The sequence below is a fragment of the Hyperolius riggenbachi genome, chromosome 2, assembly GCF_040937935.1.
Source record: "Hyperolius riggenbachi isolate aHypRig1 chromosome 2, aHypRig1.pri, whole genome shotgun sequence".
NCBI lineage: Eukaryota > Metazoa > Chordata > Amphibia > Anura > Hyperoliidae > Hyperolius > Hyperolius riggenbachi.
In genome coordinates this window covers 548,980,703-549,001,871 of record NC_090647.1, presented here as the reverse complement: position 1 = coordinate 549,001,871, position 21,169 = coordinate 548,980,703, and the positions used below count along the sequence as shown (strand labels likewise).

General features: G+C 46.1%; 1 protein-coding gene across 8 annotated transcripts in view; it reads right to left on the bottom strand.

The window, feature by feature from the left end:
- ILDR2 (immunoglobulin like domain containing receptor 2) overlaps nucleotides 1-21,169 on the bottom strand; it is a 364,041-nt gene that overhangs the window by 96,407 nt on the left and 246,465 nt on the right. For 6 of the 8 annotated variants that reach the window (XM_068270840.1, XM_068270844.1, XM_068270838.1 and 3 more), the window contains exon 4: nucleotides 2,837-2,893. The exons of the other annotated variants lie outside the window; for them this stretch is intronic. In XM_068270840.1, the coding sequence (XP_068126941.1) occupies nucleotides 2,837-2,893 (57 nt within the window). The remainder of the gene's footprint in view (nucleotides 1-2,836; nucleotides 2,894-21,169) is intronic. 8 annotated transcript variants of the gene reach the window in all.

Sequence of the window (21,169 nt, the reverse complement as noted above, 5' to 3'; positions counted from 1 at the left end):
TTAAAGGGAAAAACAATATGGCAGCCTCCACATCCCTCTCACTTCAGTTATCCTTCGAGCCTGTACAGGAAGGTGCACAGCTGCAGAGCTGAATTATTAATTTTCTGAAATTAAAAAAAAGGTATTTCGGGAGTTTATTCGAATTTACTTTAAACAACATGATTGCTTCAAGAGTTTGCCTTGTTCAGTTTTCGGTTTTGTTGGGCTTTAGGAACTATTAAAAGATACCCGAAGTGACATGTGACATGATGAGATAGACATGGGTATGTACAGTGCCTAGCACATAAATAACTAGGCTGTGTTCCTTTTTTTTTCTTTCTCTGCCTAAAAGAGTTACATATCAGGTATGTAAGTGGCTGACTCAGTCCTGACTCAGACAAGAAGTGACTACAGTGTGACCCTCACTGATAAGAAATTCCCCTTTTTTATCTCTTTCCTGCTCTCAGAAGCCGTTTTCTGCTAGGAAAGTGTTTTATAGTTGGAATTTCTTATCAGTGAGGGTCACACTGTAGTCACTTCCTGTCTGAGTCAGGACTGAGTCAGCCACTTACACACCTGATATTTAACTCTTTCAGGCAGAGAAAGAAAAAAAGGAACACAGCATAGTTATTTGTGTGCTAGGCACTGTACATACACATGTCTATCTCATCATGTCATGTCACTTCGGGTATCCTTTAACCTAGATGCTTATTCATTATGTTCCAGCACACATAATCCACTATAGTTAACGTGAACCAAGCACCCTTTCTATAGCACATTCAAAAGCATGCTGACAATGTGGCTCATTATTAAAAAAAATCTATTTTACCTCTGATTTTTACATTTAAAGGTTTAGCAGAGGCCTTTATTACCCGATTTCCTCCTACTTCCCATGCCTGCCCGACCGCAGACATTTCAGGCATATAAGGACTGATGTAATTATTTAATTGCACACATTAGCACAGAGAAAAAAAAGCTTTCATCAGCAGGGGGTGGGTAGATAGGACACTGTGCTTTAAAGAGTTTAGAAAAGTCGCAGATGCTATCTTCATACCTTCCCCTTGATAAATAAATAATGGACAGCTAGAAGGGGTGGGGGGAACATGGCAGCTGCTATACAGTGGGATGCGAAAGTTTGGGCAACCTTGTTAATGGTCATAATTTTCCTGTATAAATCGTTGGTTGTTACGATTAAAAATGTCAGTTAAATATATTTGAGAATGGAAATGAAGTTTATTGGATTTACAGAAAGTGTGCAATAATTGTTTAAACAAAATTAGGCAGGTGCATACATTTGGGACATTTTATTGATTCCAACCCCTTTAGAACTAATTATTGGAACTCAAATTGGCTTGGTAAGCTCAGTGACCTCTGATCGACATACACAGGTTAATCCAATTATGAGAAAGAGTATTTAAATGTGTCAATTGTAAGTTTCCCTCCTCTTTTAATGTTCTCTGAAGAGTAGCAACATTGGGGTCTCAAAACAACTCTCAAATGACCTGAAATAAAAATTGTTCACCATCATGGTTTAGGGCAGGGGTCTCAAACTCAATTTACCTGGGGGCCGCAAGAGGCAAAGTCAGGATGAGGCTGGGCCGCATAAGGGATTTCACAATCAGCAGCTCCCGACCCCCCACCGTCCCTTGCTTTGATTTTTATTTCAAAATCAAATTCACACTGAAGCAAACTATTTTGCATATTTTACCTTATAGTTCGCTTCAGTGCTCCCATTATAAGTAATCCGCTGTGTCCCCGCCGCAAAACAAGGGCTGCAGAGCCCCCAAATCGCCCAGGGGGCAATCCGCCGGCATTTCCTGGAAGGGGCAGAGGTTTCAGCTTCAGCTGACGTCAATCGCGGCGCATTGCCGCCTCTCCCCGCCCCTCTTACTCTTCCTTCACAGAGAGGGGCGGGGAGAGGCGGTGATCCGTGCGGCGATCGATGTCAGGAGGGGCAGAGCTGAAGCTGAAAGCTCTGCCCCTTCCAGGAAATGCTGGCGGATTGCCCCCCGGGCGATTTGGGGACTCTGCAGCTCTTGTTTAGCGGCGTGGATGCGGCGGTTTACTTGGGAGCACTGAAGCGAACTATAAGGAAGCATTTGCCGGCGGGGGCCACAAAATATTGTATCGAGGGCCGCAAATGGCCCGCGGGCCGCGAGTTTGAGACCCCTGGTTTAGGGGAAGGATACAGAAAACTGTCTCAGAGATTTCAGCTGTCTGTTTCCACAATTAGGAACATATTGAGGAAATGGAAGACCACAGGCTTATCTCAAATTAAGGCTCAAAGTGGCTATTAGAAACATGTAGAAAATGTGGTGCTTAATTCCCTCTAAAGCTTTGCAGAAATAACTGCTGGAAAACCAGAGCCTGAAAAAAAAAGGAGAGCCAATCGTTTTACCCAAGTAAACTTCCACAGGGGGCGCTCCTGGGATCCCTAGGAGGACAAGAGCCTGTGAGCTCCTCAACTTGACCCAGTTCTCGTAAATGCAATCAATTTTCCCTGACAGCAAATTATCCAGACGAGTTACTCCGTGATTAATGTCTGTGTGTTGGGTTTGATACGGGATCGCCGCTGCTTGAGATGAAATTCTGGAGGGATGAGCATGACCCCCGTGTGACGGATTATGACAACCCCGCGTGATGGCTGCGTGTTCACGCTAATAACGTGTGGGTTGGCCGTGCCAGGTTACCGCCATGCTAGCTGGAGGAACAGCCACCTTTGCATGTATACATCGTAACACCCCAGCTATCACTCCACCAAGAGGACCTGACCTGGCGCAGAGTGAAGACAGATGGAAGACAGAGATGGATGAGTCGCGGGTGTATGGAGACACGAAGAGTGACACACACTGAATACCTGGCATTACTTCCACTTCAAAACTGGGCAAGAGATCAGCAAGCACACCTGTCTTGCCTGGAAGAGAGAGCAGAAGACAGGATAGGTTAGTAAGGAGAAATCACATCAAAGAAGACAGTTTATTGCAGTGATTATCAGGAGAGACAGAAGCAAGAGGAAGCAACTATGGACATCAGAACACTCACAATCCACATTACTGTATATACTCAAGTATAAGTCTAGAAATTTACAAATACAGAAGACAAATATTATTTATATCACACTTTTCTCCTGGCAGACTCAAAGCGCCAGAGCAGCAGCCACTAGGGTGCGCTCTATAGGCAGTAGCAGTGTCAGGGAGACTTGCCTAAGGTCTACTACTGAATAGGTGCTGGCTTACTGAACAGGCAGAGCCCGAGATTTGAACCCAGGTCTCCTGTGTCAGAGGCAGAGCCCTTAAAGGGAACCTAAACTGAGAGGAATATGGATGTTTCCTTTTAAACAATACCAGTTGCCTAGCAATCCTGCTGATCTCGTTGGCTGCAGTAGTGGCTGAATCACACACCTGAAACAAGCAGCTAATCCAGCCTGACTTCAGTCAGAGCACCTGATCTTTATGCTTGTTGAGGGGCTGTAGCTGAAAGTATTAGAGACACAGGATCAGCAGGAGAGTCAGGCAACTGGTATTATTTTAAAAGGAAAAATCTATAACCTTCTCAGTTTAGGTTCCCTTTAACCATTACACTATCCAGCCATCCAGCCACTATCCGGTCTGATTCACTTCATAAGAGTATAGGGGTCGACTTATACATGAGTCACTGGCAACGCTAAGCACACGGAGTAATGTGTGTACTAATAGTGCCATTCCCATTTGCAGTAATGTACCCTGTGCTAAGTGATACATCGAGGAAAGGAAATGCCAAGAAAACACAGGTCTGAAAGTCCTGGCCACAACAATTACCAAGGAAAGGGGGGGGGGGGGAATACTAGGCTGCATAAAAGGGAGTGAATAATTTCAGCACTTGGGGCCCTGGAGGGAGGTATTGGCTGCACTTAAGGGACAGGTGGGGTTAATGGCTGCAATACTGTATGCAGTGCAGTCATTAACCCCTCCTTCGCCCCAAGTGCAGCCATTAACTTTGCTGTGTAGACTTATACTTGAGTCAATAAAAAATTCCAGCTTAAGAGGGTTGAATATTGGAGTCGACTTATACAACAGGTCGATTTGTATTCGAGTATTTCAACTCTAGTTTTGAAAAACTGGGGAAGACCCTCTGAGGGTTATTATTTCCGTTCCAGCCCCGAGTAGATTAACAAACATCTTTTGGTGCAACCAGAGGCAATAAGGCTACCCACACACCATCAGTGTATATTATGCCATTCATGGTCAGCTTCTGGCTTTAATAAGGAACTTAAATAATACATTATTAAACTTGAATTAATACATTGCAAAGTGAGAAGTTAAAAAATAGAACAGAGACCAAGACATGATTAATAATTGCCATGTAATATGTCCATATTGTTTGATTCACAATTAACCTGCACGTTATCATCTTTACTACTGGCAGACATGAAAAAGAACAGACAACTACAACTGCCATTATCTATAACCACACCCCCTAATAATGCGATAGGCTAAAAGGTTGTTTTTTTTGAAATATAGATATGCACAGAGGGAGATACTGGTTGCTTGGCAGTTGGAAACAGCTGTTATTTCCCACAATACAACAAGGCTCACAGACAGGAAACTGTCAGGACCATGGTCATGACATCACACTGTGGGAGGGGTTTCACCACAATATCAGCCATACAGAGCCCCCTGATGATCTATTTGAGAAAAGGTAAAGATTTCTCACGAGAAAGGGGGTATCAGCTACTGATTGGGATGGAGTTCAATCCTTTGTTACAGTTGCTCTTCAACAGCTGAATATTGAATGTCTACAGGTACAGCCTCTCTTGCCAGATTTCCGATGATTGCTGTATATCCGTTCGGTCTAAGCCCAAACCTATAGCTAATTTAAACAATGTTTGTTACACTATGCCTAGCATAGACCTTACCCCCATCATTGCTAACTATAACCATCCCTCCAGATACCCAACGCTCTGCTCCTTGCTTGCCTGTTAACCACTTTCCCCAACACCTAACCTCTGAAAGTTAACCCCAAAACTCCTTTCCAGTTTAAAACACGTCTCTATATCATAACCCTAAACATTCCCAAACCTCTCCATATCTCCACTGGGTGGAGGAATTACATGTATAATCTACTGTAGGGCCAAGGTGGGCAGCATGGAACTTTACCTTGTATAGGAGGACTAAGGGCAGTCTACCTTGTAATGCAGCCCACAGACTTTTTATGACGCCCATCTCACCTGATGCCTTAAAGGAAACATCAATCAAATAATGCTGCCCCATGATATACTTACCTGGGGCTTCCTCCAGCCCCTTGCAGCCAACATGTCCCTCGCAGCATCTCCGCGCTCAGCCGCTGGCCCAGGGTCCCCGACAGGGCAGAGGCAGACCCCGAGGTCGTCCCTAGTGCGTCGACGCGAGAGCCGCTGTCAATCCAGCCCACATTGTCTGTGGTGTACTGCGCAGGCACAGTAGAGGAAGTCAGCCTATGCACCGGCTGGGATCCCCGGGCCAGCAGCTGTGAGCGGAGATGCTAGGGACATGTCGGCTGCAAGGGGCTGGAGGAAGCCTCGGGTAAGTATATCATAGGGCAGCATTATTTAATTAATGCTTCCTTTAGGGCCCCTTTAACAAATAAAAAAAAAACCTCTGGGGGTATACTTACCTCGGGAGGGGGAAGCCTCTGGATCCTAATGAGGCTTCCCCTGTCCTGATCCGTTCCGGCAGTCTATCGCTGGAAGCCCCTGAAACCACAGCCAACAAGGATGTCTGCTGTGGCACAGTAGCACCTGTAATATGTACCTTCCCCGCCTCCAGTGCAGGTGCAGTAGCAGCTTTCTGATCGGGCTCAGGTGGAAATAGTCGAGCCTGATCGGGTTTGCTCTTCTGCGCCTGCGCTGGAGGCAGGGAAGGCTGCGGCTGTGGTTTTAGGGGCTGCCATCGCTGGATAACTGGGGTGGAGGAGGATGGGGGAAGCTTCATTAGGATCCTGAGGCTTTCCCCTCCCAGGGTAAATATCACCCAGAGTGTTTTTTTTTCTTACAGATTTTATTTAAAGGGAACCTGAAATACCTTAAAAAAATAGTTTCACTTACCTGGGGCTTCTATCAGACCCCTGCAGCCGTCCTATGCCTGCGCCGTCGCGCAATGATCCTCCCCTGCAAGTAGACAGCCACTGCGACTGAGTGGCCCTGGCTGCGCGTATCCTCGTTTGTGCACCCATTGCCAGGAGCGTGCTGTGCAGGCGTAGTACGAGAAAATCTCTACTACACCTGCGCAGGACACTCACGACGACAGGAGCGCGAACGGCCGGTGCCATCAGCTGACAGAATCAAAACTGAGCCGCGGCGGGGGACCGGAGGATCGTTGAGTACCGACACGGACACAGGACGGCTGCAGGGGGCTGGCAGAAGCCCCAGGTAAGTGAAACTTTTTTTTTAAAGGGGAACTGAAGTAAGAGGTATACGGAGGCTGCCATATTTATTTCCTTTTAATCAATACCAATTGCCTGGCAGCCCTGCTGATCCTCTGCCTCTAATACTATTAGCCATAGCCCCTGAACAAGCATGCAGCAGATCAGGTGTTTCAGACTTTAAAGTCAGATCTGACAAGACTAGCTGCATGCTTGTTTCTGGTGTTATTCAGGTACTACTGCAGAGAAATAGACCAGCAGGGCTGCCAGGCAACTGGTATTGATTAAAAGGAAATAAATATGGCAGCCTCCGTATACCTCTTACTTCAGTTCCCCTTTAAGGTACTTCAGGTTCCCTTTAAGACAAAGGAGAGACTTAGTTAGGCCTTGTTCACATCAGGGCCATTTCCGTGCGCTTTTCACAGCGCATTACCCTGTGCGTTTTGTAAGGTATTGATTTTCCCATGTAACTGAATGTGCCTGGTTCAAATGTATGCGCTGCGCCGAGCTGCGTTACAAAAACGTAGGGTTGCGTGCATTTCTGTGCGTTGAGCTGTAAAGCAGACAACAATACAAGTGAATGGATGCGCTTTTTTAGCGCATAGAAGTGCATGCGTTCTTTATCCCTAAATGGAAAAAAAAAACATTTTCAAATCAAAACATCTTTATTGACAACCGCTACTGCTAAAAACGTGCTGAAAAAAAAAATGTTTTAAGCGCATGTAAACGCATGAGTCTCAGGGGCGTAACAATAGACCCTGCAAAGGATGCAGCCGCAGGGGGGCCCAGAAGCCACAGGAGGGCCTGTCCTGAGAGACTGACAACTAAGGGCAAGGAGAGAAAAAACGTTCTGCTTTCTGCACAATTGTTCTAATGACTGCATCTGCTAAACCTCTGATAACAAATCATACAAAGTTTTGTAGACTGTCCCTATTCAGTGTGCAGGGGGAGGGGTCCCCATCCAAATTTTTGCAGGGGGGCCCAGTGATTTCTATTTACGCCCCTGATGAGTCTGCTTTAAAAAAGTGCACCGCAATGCACTGAAATGCGTTCTAAAATGCGCACCAACACATACAGTTTTTATCATGTTTCGGAACGCTCCCAATGTGAACGAGGCCTTAATGGAACAGCGGTTTATTACTGTTTGAAGGAGTGTAAAAACAGATTTATGCGTCCTGCAAGGCCAGGATTTTTTCTCTGGCTGTTTGAGAACTCTGGTTAACCGAGTTCTGGATAATGAGGGTTTTACTGTATAATGTTTTTATGTCATTAACTAACGAGCAAGACCTGAGCAGCTGATTCATATGCATGTTATTATTTATTTTTTTACAAAAAAATGGAAATTGACTTCAATAACATGTTTTATTCTTTTTGTTGTTCTCTCCAATTTGAGAATGCTTTTAGAGACAAAAGGGCATTTACATCAGCGGTGAAACATTAAACCTGTTTGCATTCGTGGGTACACTTCACAAAGATGACATTCTCAAAGATTACCACGTTTCACAAATGACTTCTCAGCTCCGCGTTACCTCTCAAATAGTACTTTCCAAAAATAAAACCATCCAATATTTATTCGGTAATTCCTGCTCCGTTTAAAATGCATAAAATCAGTAACACCTGATATCTATAGCCTGGAAAACACTCATTAACTTAGGTACTGCGTACAGTAAAAACGGAAATGTTACAATTTTAGACCTGCTAAAAAAAAAAGGTAAACGTAATCACTACTTGATATTCCTAAATATTGCCTCACTGCTTGCCAATAAAATGAGACTTGGCATAAAGTTAACCTCTTCTTTTTGGGGGCCTTGTTCAAAAAACCTGCTATGAGCAGTGATTTGCTTTAATTAGATTGTGAGCTCGCAAGGGCAGGGCTCTCTCACCCTTTTGTGTTGTGTTATACATTCTATTTATCATGCTAACTGTAATTACCAATTTTGTATTTTGTTGTACACCATTGTCTGTATTATTATTATGTAACCCATGTTTGGTTCTTACTGAATATGTTGACGCTTTATAAATCTCACTAATATTATAAGTGTGAAAGTTTGGATGTTTGTTACTTGATCACGCAACAATGGCTTAACGGATTTGAATGAAATTTGCCACACACATAGTACATTACCTGGAATAGCATATAGGATACTTTTTATCCCCATAAACCAAAAAGTGGGCGGAGACAAATACACATTACACTGGGAAAATGTAAACTGCAGCCATTCTTACACTGTTTATGAAAGGGTTCTCAAACTTTGCCCAGTTGGTCACTGGGTGACTGGGATCAAGGCCTCTTTCACAGTGGGACGTTGTGTTTGATGCGGCGTTAAAGTCGCACAACGTGCCCATAACGCAGCGCATGTAGGTTATGAAATTGGACGTTATTTTGCACTGCGCTATGTGTCTTTTGGTGCGCCGTTTTTGTCGCTTACTGATGGAACGAAAACGGCGCATGCATGCAGCACTTTCTATATATTGCTACACGTTACACACAAGTCTGTGTTATAAATTTTTATAACGTGCGACTTTAACGTCCCACTGTGAAAGAGGCCTAATATTCAGAAAATTGGGTGGAGCCTACAAACACCAATCAAAATTCACGTATTGATTTTCAAGGGGAATATTAAATTGCTGCCATTCTTGCACTGTTTATGGCACAAGCCTCAAGCCTGGTACATTTGGTCATTGGGTGACTGGGGTTCAAATTCAGAAAAGGGGATGGAGCCACAAACAGCCAATCAGATTTGTTTCATTTCAATGCAAATTATTGATGCCAAAGACCGAAAAACCAGCAAACTTGGTCATTGAGTGTTTGTGTATTAGGATTAGAAAAGTGGGCGCAGCCAGCACCGGCCAAATACATACCCGGGCAACGCCGGGCCATCGGCTAGACAATAATAATAATGTCCTGGCAGCGAGACGTTAAAGAGATGTTAACCTAAAGATGTTAACCTTTGCTGCCCCAAGAGACCCTCTTGTTATCCAGCTTGGTCACCCTCTCTCACTCTCGCATCCAGGACTTCTCACGAGCGCCACCTCTCCTTTGGAACTCTCTCCCACAGCCTGTCCGTCATGCTCCAAGCCTGGAAATTTTCCACAAGACACACATTTTCAGACAAGCTTATGATTTGCTGTAGCTACAATGCCTCATTTGCTAACCCCTTTTTGTCTACTCCCCCATTGTCCCAACCAGAGCTGCTCAAATCCGGATCTGGGAGACCTAGTTCTATCCGGATATCTCCCAGTTACCTGTGCGGGGTGGGTGGGGGTCAATCTTACTTGTCTGACGTCTTCTTTGGTCTGTTCCTCTGCACCTCCTACAATGCGGTCCAAGCGGCGGTCACGTGATTACAAACACTTCCTCCTTCCGGGTTGAAGGAGGAAGTGTTTGTAATCACGTGACGCGCGTGGACCGCATTGTGGGAGGCGCCGAGGGACGGACGAAGAAGGCGACAGGTAAGATTGACCCCCACCCACCCCGCACAGGTAACTGGGAGATATCCGGATAGCAACTATCCGGGAATCTCCCGGGTCCGGATTTGAGCAGCTCTAGTCTCAACCACACTAACCTCTAAGTTGTAAGCTCACAAGGGCCCCGGTCAGGGCCAGGTCTATACTTTTTGCTGCCTGAGGTAAACTTGTGAGGATGCCCCCACATCCCCCCATGGAATGATCACACAGCACCTGACAAATTACTCTGCTTCATTTAATGTTCTCACGTGACATGCTGCAGTTCAACAATAGCACGTGGCTGGCTGTGAGCCTGTGACAAACAAATTGCTCACCCTCAGCCACTCCATTCCTCCTCAGTCAGGACAGCAGTGCCACCTCCTCCCTTCTGCTGTGCAAGTCAAATGAAACACTGCTGCTCTCCTGCCTCCCCCTTTCTTGCTCATTGTCAGACTCCTCACACAGCACAACAAGCTGCTTTTCCCCAATGATGACCTCTTCACCTCGCTCTCCTCCTGCTGCTCCTCCTAATCTGACTGCATGCTGGTAGTGTACACACAGTACAAACATGCTGCCCCTGTAATCTCTGTGCCTGATGCAAATGTTTCACCTTGCTTCATGAGAGAACCGGCCCCGATGACTGAGGACCCCAGTCAAACACGCTCACAATCCAACTGACTCTGACCTTGCATCAAATCACATTTGAGGAATGAGGCCGTTTTAATAGATGATAAAATCGGCAGCCATAAAGAGGAGCACTGATGGAATTTATGAGCTGGGCTGAGCAGTTACACATCCATCTGTTGATAAATATAAATCCGCTCTCTCTGTGCCTTGCAGCATGCGGAATTCAGGTTACAGGCTCCCAGCCCCGGGACACTCAGATGGATTCAATTATTTATCACACTATTAAGTCACTTTTCCCGCTCATCCCAGATCTCCAGGGAGGCAGCAATCTTCATTTACTGAATGATATGCACGGCTCCCTGAGAATTTAAATATATATACATTGTACATACGTTACAGAGGCGATTCAAAACACTAAGGCTTCCGGGCACCAACTCCAGCAGATGCGGTCACCGTAGACTTTACTGACATCCCCATATACATGACATAATAGTGCAGTATGAATGGCCTAACAGCTGTTTCGCAAGTCCCCGCTTCTTCAGAGGCAGAATTTCTGCCAATGACGAGGCGGGTGATAGACTTGTGAAACGGTTTCCTATGTCAAAAAGCGGAGTGTTTCTTTAAAGTGGACCTGAAATCTTGCACAGGACAGAAGGAAAACAGAGAAATGCACCCTGTGGGCTCGTTCACTCTAGGGGCGTTTTCAGCCTTTTTTCAAGCGCAGGCGATTTTTTAAATCGCCCACAAAACGCTTGTGCAATGAATCTCTATGAGAAGGTTCATATCAGCGCGGTTTGTGCGCTGTGCATTCAGCAAAGTGGTGCCTGTACCATTTTTGGGGCGATTTTCGTATAATGGAAGGTATAGGAAGAGCGCTAAAGGCTCACAAAACCGCTTTATGCGGCGATTGCATTTGCGGTTTTTTTGTATAAATACATTGTATTTATTCTTTTCCGGGTCAAAGAGTTCACTTCCTGACTTGCGTCAGGGAGTGAATTACAAAACCGCTCTGAAAAAGCACTTAGAAAAGAGCTTTTACCAGAAACGCAGCAAGCAGTGCAGCGCCAGGAGAGGGGAAAAAAAGCGCACAAAAAACGCTTGCATTTGTGTTTTCGATTTTAGGTGTGAATGAGGCCTTAATGTATTTAGAGAGTTTACCCTGTGTAATTCCCCCTCATCTGTGACTCATCACAAGTGTAATTTGATCTCTCAGCTGTGTCAGATGGCTGCCACGGCAGAGCAGCTAATTTGTAAACACGGGATGCTAACCCTATATCTGCTTCCATGAAAGCAGGAAGTAGACACACTGCAGATTTGTTGCAGGATTTGTATCAGCTGCAATAAAGAAATGTGTTTCTTTAAAGGATATTATGCCTGTTGCTTATCTTTTAGAACAGAGAGGAAGTTCTGGGTTCAGGTCCGCTTTCCACTTTAAAAACAGCAAGATAATATGAGCACGGGATTAAAATAAGAAAATAACAATCAACAAAAATGACAATCTGGTAGTGGAAGGTGGTAAATCTGATTTATGGCCCAGCATGTCGATCCAGCGAGATTACCCCCGAGGCCCGGACATGCCTGAAAGCCTTGCGGAATGAAGTTTCTATAAATAGCTGTAGCGAAGTCCAAAGGGATCTTCGATATGAAAAGGGGGCGAGCTGGCGATGACATCATTACAGTAAGTAATTGTTAGCCTGATTTGTGAAACCAACTCAGAGGCACATACTGCCACAGAACAACAGCGCCATACTTAAAGAGAATCTGTATTGTTAAAATCGCACAAAAGTAAACATACCAGTGTGTTAGGGGACATCTCCTATTACCCTCTGACACAATTTCACCGCTCCTCGCCGCATTAAAAGTGGTTAAAAACAGTTTTAAAAAGTTTGTTTATAAACAAACAAACAAAATGGCCACCAAAACAGGAAGTAGGTTGATGTACAGTATGTCCACACATAGAAAATACATTCATACACAAGCAGGCTGTATACACCCTTCCTTTTGAATCTCAATAGATCATTTGTGTGTTTCTTTCCCCCTTCTGCTCTCATCCACTGAAGTGTCAGACTGTTTCTTCCTGCAGAGTGCAGACAGCTCTGCCTGTATGTAATTCATCAGTATGTGAAAGCCCAGCCAGCTCAGAGGAGGATTTATCCAGCTTGTAAAAGATAAGAGAGCAGAGAGAAGCTGCCCTAATCTAAATAATACACAGGCAGTGTGCAGAGAGGGGCCTGGAGAAGGGAGATGCATCACAGAACCACAACACTGAAGAACTTGGCAGCCTTCCAGACACAGGCCGACAAGTCCGACAGGGGAGAGATAAGCTGATTTATTACAGAGATGGTAATAGAAGAAAGTGCTGCAGTAAGCCAGAGCACATTAGAATAGGTATAGGAACTTGTAGGATGGTAGAAAATAGGATTACATTTTTGTTACAGAGTCTCTTTAACAACTGTATACCAGAAGAACTACACGTACCAGCATGTCAGTGTACAGTGCCCAGCATCAGGTTATAATACACCTCTAACCGGAAAGAACTCCGCCCAACACACAGCAAACTGGAATGAAAGCTCTATAACATTATGTATTTATACCTAATATCTAAGTTATATAGTTCCACTTTAAAGAGTAATGCTGGGCATACATGGCTTAATTTTGCCGCTCGATTCCGCAGGCGATTCTCACATCATTTTTCTCACCTTTTTACATTGTCTTCAATGCGGAATCGAGCGGCGAATCGATCGGGCCGGAGATCAGACATGTCGGAAATTATTTATCGAGCCATCTAAATGACTCAGAATCGAGCCCTGTATTCCCAGCATAATGTAGTGAAAATAACATATTGTATGAAATGTATTGTTTACAATATTCATTTATACTGTAGATTATTTGGCCAGTGTTTGGACATCCTTCCTCTCCCTGATTTACATTCTGAAATGTATCATTGGTGGTGACATCTTTAGTTCTGTCAGGTGATCTGTATGGAATGTTTGTTACAGAGGGACATACTGATTCCATGGCAGTCGGAAAACAAAAGTTTGCATTCTCAAAACAGAAAGAATTTGCGATAATTCAGGTTGGAGTGAGCTTGAGATGTCTCCCAGTGCATCACTGCTGAAATATGAAAATTATCCATTGTTGTCCCTGTAAGCTAAACACACCTCCAGAACCGCTGGAATGCAATGATGTGTCAGAGTGTTAATTGTACAGAGCTACGATAATCCAACATGCATACAGACTGTTTCAGACTGGTTGGTCATTAGAGCATGGCATGGATTCATGTGGCTCTATGGAGTAGGCCTTGAAACACTTAAAATCGCGAAACGCTAGCACTAATGCCCAAGTGATTTTACAGCAATTTGCGCGGTAAAAATCACTGGACACTTCTGTGATTTCAGAATGATCGCAGTCAGTGCTTTATAAGCACTGCACCACGATTTCTACAGAATCCCTTTAAAACTGCGGCAGGTAACGCATTTGCGATTGGCGTTCATCACAGAACACCCACGATCGGTGCCAATCGCGGCAGTGAAAACACTGCCATAGGATAACAAAGCACTAGCGCTTTAAAAAGCGTTCGCAGGAATCGCCCGCTAATCGCTTAGGTGTGAATGGGCCCTTAAAGAGTACCCAGCAAGCTCATGGTGAACCAGAACGCCTAGGAGTGTGAAAGGGGCTACAATGGCCCAAAAATAATTCAGGTTGGAGTGAGCTCCAAGATGTCTCCCAGGAGGAGAAAGCAAACGTCTGTTTTCTATAGCATTTTAGTAAAAGGGCTTTTTTGGTCCATTGTAGCCCCTCACACACTCCTAGGAGTTCTGGTTCACCATGAGCTTGCTTGGCAGTTGGAAAAAAAAAGTTATTTCCCACAATGCAATGCAGTTCACAGACAGGAAACTGTCAGGACCATGGTCACGACATCACACTGTGGGAGGGGTTTCACTACAATATCAGCCATACAGACATCCCTGATCTATTTCGAGAAAAAGTAAATATTTCTCATGGGAAAGGGGGTAACAGCTACTGATTGGGATGAAGTTCAATCCTTGGTTAAAGTTCTTCTTTAAAAGCAGTGAATCTAACTAGACTTCGGGATTCCTCCAGTGACGACGTCTGTTCCTCCGCTCAGTCCAGCGCCACATAGGCTGCCTAGGAGCATTCTGGGAGGAAACTGCACGTTATGTAACAATCACCTTTACCGCCACTCACACGAACGTAATACAGCCGGTGAATTAAAAATAAAAAAAAAGTTGACCAATGATTACATGCTACAGCTGTTCCCGTGTGTGGAATCTGCATCTGACTCACTGCACAAATAACTCTCCGCACCTCCCCCCTCACAAGCGCCGTATGCGTAGGGTTCGGTGAATGGCCGCCTTGTGCGGTTTGTCTATATTTGTATCCAGCGGAGCAGATGCTGCCAAATTACTCAACAACATGAAAAGCGGCACATTCTGAGCAGCACTATTAAATCGGCCTTATTTACATGAGTCTTACGTCCTCTCCATTCTGCAGTGTTTACTACCTATTCAAACTCGTACGCGAAGGCTCAAGCCTGATGCAAATTATGAAGCAGCTGGGCACGCTTTTGAATGTGCGTGTCTACCAAACGTTCAGTGTGTGTGTGCGTGCACTACCAACTCGTGTGTGTGTGTGTGTGTGTGTGTGTGTGTGTGTGTGTGTGTACTACCAACTCTTCTGTGTGTGTGTGTGTGTGTACTACCAACTCTTCTCTGTGTGTGTGTGTGTGTGTGTGTGTGTGTGTGTGTGTACTACCAACTCTTCTGTGTGTGTGTGTGTACTACCAACTCTTCTGTGTGTGTGTATGTGTGTGTGTGTGTGTGTGTGTGTGTGTGTGTGTGTGTGTACTACCAACTCTTCTGTGTGTGTGTGTGTCTGTGTGTGTGTGTGTGTGTGTACTACCAACTCTTCTGTGTGTGTGTGTGTGTGTGTACTACCAACTCTTCTGTGTGTGTGTGTGTGTGTACTACCAACTCTTCTGTGTGTGTGTGTGTGTGTACTACCAACTCTTCTGTGTGTGTGTGTGTGTGTGTGTGTGTGTGTACTACCAACTCTTCTGTGTGTGTGTGCGTGTACTACCAACTCTTCTGTGTGTGTGTGTGTACTACCAACTCTTCTGTGTGTGTGTGTGTGTGTGCACTACCAACTCTTCTGTGTGTGTGTGTGTGTGTGTGTACTACCAACTCTTCTGTGTGTGTGTGCGTGTGTGTGTGTGTGTGTGTGTGTGTGTGTGTGTACTACCAACTCTTCTGTGTGTGTGTGTACTACCAACTCTTCTGTGTGTGTGTGTGTACTACCAACTCTTCTGTGTGTGTGTGTGTGTGTGTGTGTGTGTGTGTGTGTGTGTGTGTGTTTGTGTGTGTACTACCAACTCTTCTGTGTGTGTGTGTGTGTGTGTGTGTGTGTGTGTGTGTGTGTGTGTGTGTACTACCAACTCTTCTGTGTGTGTGTGTGTACTGCCAACTCTTCTGTGTGTGTGTGTGTTTGTGTGTGTACTACCAACTCTTCTGTGTGTGTGTGTGTGTGTGTGTGTGTGTGTGTGTGTGTGTGTGTGTGTGTGTGTGTGTACTACCAACTCTTCTGTGTGTGTGTGTGTACTGCCAACTCTTCTGTGTGTGTGTGTGCGTGTGTGTGTGCACACTACCAACTCTTCTGTGTGTGTGTGTGTACTACCAACTCTTCTGTGTGTGTGTGTGTGTGTGTGTGTGTGTGTGTGTGTGCACTACCAACTCTTCTGTGTGTGTGTGTGTACTACCAACTCTTCTGTGTGTGTGTGTGTGTGTGTGTGTGTGTGTGTGTGTGTGTGTACTACCAACTCTTCTGTGTGTGTGTGTACTACCAACTCTTCTGTGTGTGTGTGTGTGTGTACTACCAACTCTTCTGTGTGTGTGTTTGTGTGTGTGTGTGTGTACTACCAACTCTTCTGTGTGTGTGTGTGTACTACCAACTCTTCTGTGTGTGTGTGTGTACTGCCAACTCTTCTGTGTGTGTGTGTGTGTGTGTGTGTGTGCACTACCAACTCTTCTGTGTGTGTGTGTGTACTACCAACTCTTCTGTGTGTGTGTGTGTGTGTGTGTACTACCAACTCTTCTGTGTGTGTGTGTGTGTGTACTACCAACTCTTCTGTGTGTGTGTGTGTGTGTGTGTGTGTGCACTACCAACTCTTCTGTGTGTGTGTGTGTACTACCAACTCTTCTGTGTGTGTGTGTGTGTGTGTGTGTGTGTGTACTACCAACTCTTCTGTGTGTGTGTGTGTGTGTGTGTGTGTGTGTGTGTGTGTGTGTACTACCAACTCTTCTGTGTGTGTGTGTGCACTACCAACTCTTCTGTGTGTGTGTGTGTGTGTGTGTGTGTGTGTACTACCAACTCTTCTGTGTGTGTGAAAGGGGGAGCTACCAAAACTTTTGTGTGTGTGCGTGGGGGGGGGGGGGGGGGGGGGCTACCAAAACTTTTGTGCATATGTGTGTGTCACCAAAGCTTGTGTGTGTGCGTGTGTGGGGGGGAGGGGGGTTTCTAGAACTTGTGTGTGTGTGGGGGGGGGGTGGGGGGGGAGTGCAGCCACCAAAACCTCTCTGTGTGTGGGTCTGTGGGTACCAATACTTTCGTGTGTGTGTGGGGGGCGCTAACAATACTTTTGTGTGTGTTTGTATGTGTGTGAGTGTGTGTGTGTGTGTGTGTGTGTGGGTGGGCGGGGGGGGGGGGGAGGGTTGTTCTACTGAAACTTTTGTGTGTGTTTGTTGGGGGGGATTGTGAGATGAGTGTGTGCGTGTAGGGAGGGGAACTACCAAAACACTTGTGTGTAAGTGGGGACTACAAAAACTTTTGTGTGCGTGTGTGTGTGGACTATCAAAACTTGTGTGTGTGTGTGTGTGTGTGGAGTGGGGGGAAGGGCTACCAAAAGTTTTGTGTGTTTTTTGGGGGGCTACCAAAACTTTTGTGTGTGTGTGTGTGTGTGTGTACTACCAACTCTTCTGTGTGTGTGTGTACTACCAACTCTTCTGTGTGTGTGTGTGTGTGTGTACTACCAACTCTTCTGTGTGTGTGTTTGTGTGTGTGTGTGTGTACTACCAACTCTTCTGTGTGTGTGTGTGTGTGTGTGTGTGTGTGTACTACCAACTCTTCTGTGTGTGTGTGTGTACTGCCAACTCTTCTGTGTGTGTGTGTGTGTGTGTGTGTGTGTGTGTGTGTGTGTGTGCACTACCAACTCTTCTGTGTGTGTGTGTGTACTACCAACTCTTCTGTGTGTGTGTGTGTGTGTGTGTGTACTACCAACTCTTCTGTGTGTGTGTGTGTGTGTACTACCAACTCTTCTGTGTGTGTGTGTGTGTATACTACCAACTCTTCTGTGTGTGTGTGTGTGTGTGTGTGTGTGTGTGCACTACCAACTCTTCTGTGTGTGTGTGTGTACTACCAACTCTTCTGTGTGTGTGTGTGTGTGTGTGTGTGTACTACCAACTCTTCTGTGTGTGTGTGTGTGTGTGTGTGTGTACTACCAACTCTTCTGTGTGTGTGTGTGCACTACCAACTCTTCTGTGTGTGTGTGTGTGTGTGTGTGTGTGTGTACTACCAACTCTTCTGTGTGTGTGAAAGGGGGAGCTACCAAAACTTTTGTGTGTGTGCGTGGGGGGGGGGGGCTACCAAAACTTTTGTGCATATGTGTGTGTCACCAAAGCTTGTGTGTGTGCGTGTGTGGGGGGGAGGGGGGTTTCTAGAACTTGTGTGTGTGTGTGGGGGGGGGGGGGGTGGGGGGGGGAGTGCAGCCACCAAAACCTCTCTGTGTGTGTGTCTGTGGGTACCAATACTTTCGTGTGTGTGTGTGTGGGGGGCGCTAACAATACTTTTGTGTGTGTTTGTATGTGTGTGAGTGTGTGTGTGTGTGTGTGTGTGTGTGTGTGTGTGTGTGTGTGTGTGGGTGGGGGGGAGGGTTGTTCTACTGAAACTTTTGTGTGTGTTTGTTGGGGGGGATTGTGAGATGAGTGTGTGCGTGTAGGGAGGGGAACTACCAAAACACTTGTGTGTAAGTGGGGACTACAAAAACTTTTGTGTGCGTGTGTGTGTGGACTATCAAAACTTGTGTGTGTGTGTGTGTGTGTGTGTGGAGTGGGTGGAAGGGCTACCAAAAGTTTTGTGTGTTTTTTGGGGGGCTACCAAAACTTTTGTGTGTGTGTGTGTGGGGGGGTTCTAGCTGGCAAAACTTGTGTGTGTGTTTGGGGGAGGTGGGGGGTTTACCAAAACTTTTGTGAGTGTGTGTGTGGGGGCTATCAAAAGTTTTTTGTGTGTGTGTTGGGGGGGGGGGGGGAAGTGCAGCCACCAAAACCTCTCTGTGTGTGTGTCTGTGGGTACCAATACTTTCGTGTGTGTGTGTGTGTGGGGGGCGCTAACAATACTTTTGTGTGTGTTTGTATGTGTGTGAGTGTGTGTGTGTGTGTGTGTGTGGGTGGGCGGGGGGGGGGGGGGGAGGGTTGTTCTACTGAAACTTTTGTGTGTGTTTGTTGGGGGGGATTGTGAGATGAGTGTGTGCGTGTAGGGAGGGGAACTACCAAAACACTTGTGTGTAAGTGGGGACTACAAAAACTTTTGTGTGCGTGTGTGTGTGGACTATCAAAACTTGTGTGTATGTGTGTGTGTGTGTGTGTGTGTGTGGAGTGGGGGGAAGGGCTACCAAAAGTTCTGTGTGTTTTTTGGGGGGCTACCAAAACTTTTGTGTGTGTGTGTGTGTGGGGGGGTTCTAGCCGGCAAAACTTGTGTGTGTGTTTGGGGGGGTGGGGGGTTTACCAAAACTTTTGTGAGTGTGTGTGTGGGGGCTATCAAAAGTTTTTTGTGTGTGTGTTGGGGGGGGGGGGGAGATGATTGTGAGATAAGTGTCCGAGCATGTGTGTGTGTGTGTGTGTGTGTGGGGGGGGGGCTACCAAAACATTTGTGTGTGTATGGGGCTACCAAACCTTTAGTATGTGCGTGTTGGGGGGGGGGGATTGTGAGGTGTCAGAGCGCTGCACTTACAATGTAAAGGTGCCCATACACTCAGCATGAAATCTATTGGATTAATTTAGACTAAGCTTGATATTATGACTGTGTAACAGATTGATTATTTCCAACATGTCCGATCTGATTTCCGATCGATTTTTCATAGAAGTAAATGGAAAATCGATCAAAAAATTTATTGAAATCAGATTGGACATGGTGGAAATAATCGATCTGACAGTAAATCTGTCAAAAAATTGCATTGTGTGTAGCTAGCTTAAGTGGTGAGGGAGTAAAAGTCAGCGTGAATAAAGAATAGATATTGTTTCTTCCGTAGTGACCCCAATGTGGCAAGCGCTGTACCGACTGCAGGGCTATGCGCTGGGCTGACTGCAGGGCTATGCGCTGGGCTGACTGCAGGGCTATGTGCTGGGCTGACTGCAGGGCTATGCATTGGGCTGACTGCAGGGCTATGCATTGGGCTGACTGCAGGGCGATGTGCTGGACTAACTGCAGGGCAATGTGCTGGGCTGACTGCAGGGCAATGTGCTGTGCTGACTGCAGGGCTATGTGCTGGGCTGACTTCAGGGAGATGTGCTGGGCTAACTGCAGGGCTATGTGCTGACTGCAGGGCTATGCGCTGGGCTGACTGCAGGGCTATGCGCTGGGCTGACTGCAGGGCTATGCGCTGGGCTGACTGCAGGGCTATGCGCTGGGCTGACTGCAGGGCTATGCGCTGGGCTGACTGCAGGGCTATGCGCTGGGCTGACTGCAGGGCTATGTGCTGGGCTGACTGCAGGGCTATGTGCTGGGCTGACTGCAGGGCTATGTGCTGGGCTGACTGCAGGGCTATGCGCTGGGCCCTAAGACCCCCTGGTGGTGCCTAAACCTGAGACCCCCCTGGTGGTGCCTAACTCTAAGACCCCCCTGGTGGTGCCTTACCCTGAGACCCCCCGGTGGTGCCTAACCCTGAGGCCCCCCTGGTGGTGCCTAACCCTAAGACCCCCCCTGGTGGTGCCTAAAACTGAGGTCCCCCTGGTGGTGCCTAACCTTAACACCCCCGCTAACAATACAATAAATTTCAACGTAATCGCAGTCGCCCGCTAAATAGCGTAACGGCCTTCTATATTATGATAAATAACAATTGTGCCCACATATATCGATAAATAACAATTGCGCCCATTTTTGGCCACGACTTTTTCAACTGCTCCTCCTGAGGTCCCCATTAGCGTAAATTAGTATTGGCGACATACGACAGGCACGCCAACACTCGGTGCTTCGCTGCAGACTCTCGTTCCCGGATTTCATAGCTGTTAGTTTTTAAATAAGCCGTAACGCGTTGAGGGGAAGGATTTAGCGCCCAGACCAGCTTTACATCCTACCAGCTTTGTTTGTCTAATAAAATTACATTCACAAAGTAATTACGTTTCACTTTAATCCAGAACAGGAAGAGAAACAGCTAAGGCAATATTGTACTTTTCACGGAGTTAAAAAAATAGTGACAGCGAGGCCGTTCTGCAATCATGTCATATAATTAACATTTCACTCCCTTTCCCATTGCAGCAGCCAGCCATTGTTTATGCTTAATAACCCCGAGAGAGCAGAGACGCTATTCTATTCCGGCTGAAGGACAGAAAACAGCTGAGGGGGTAGAATAAAGAAAAGCAAATATGTACTTCATGAAGTCAACACCGTTCCTTAAAGTGGAGAGTTCACTCCATCAGACAACCCAAATAGAACCTCCACCCCCCCCCCC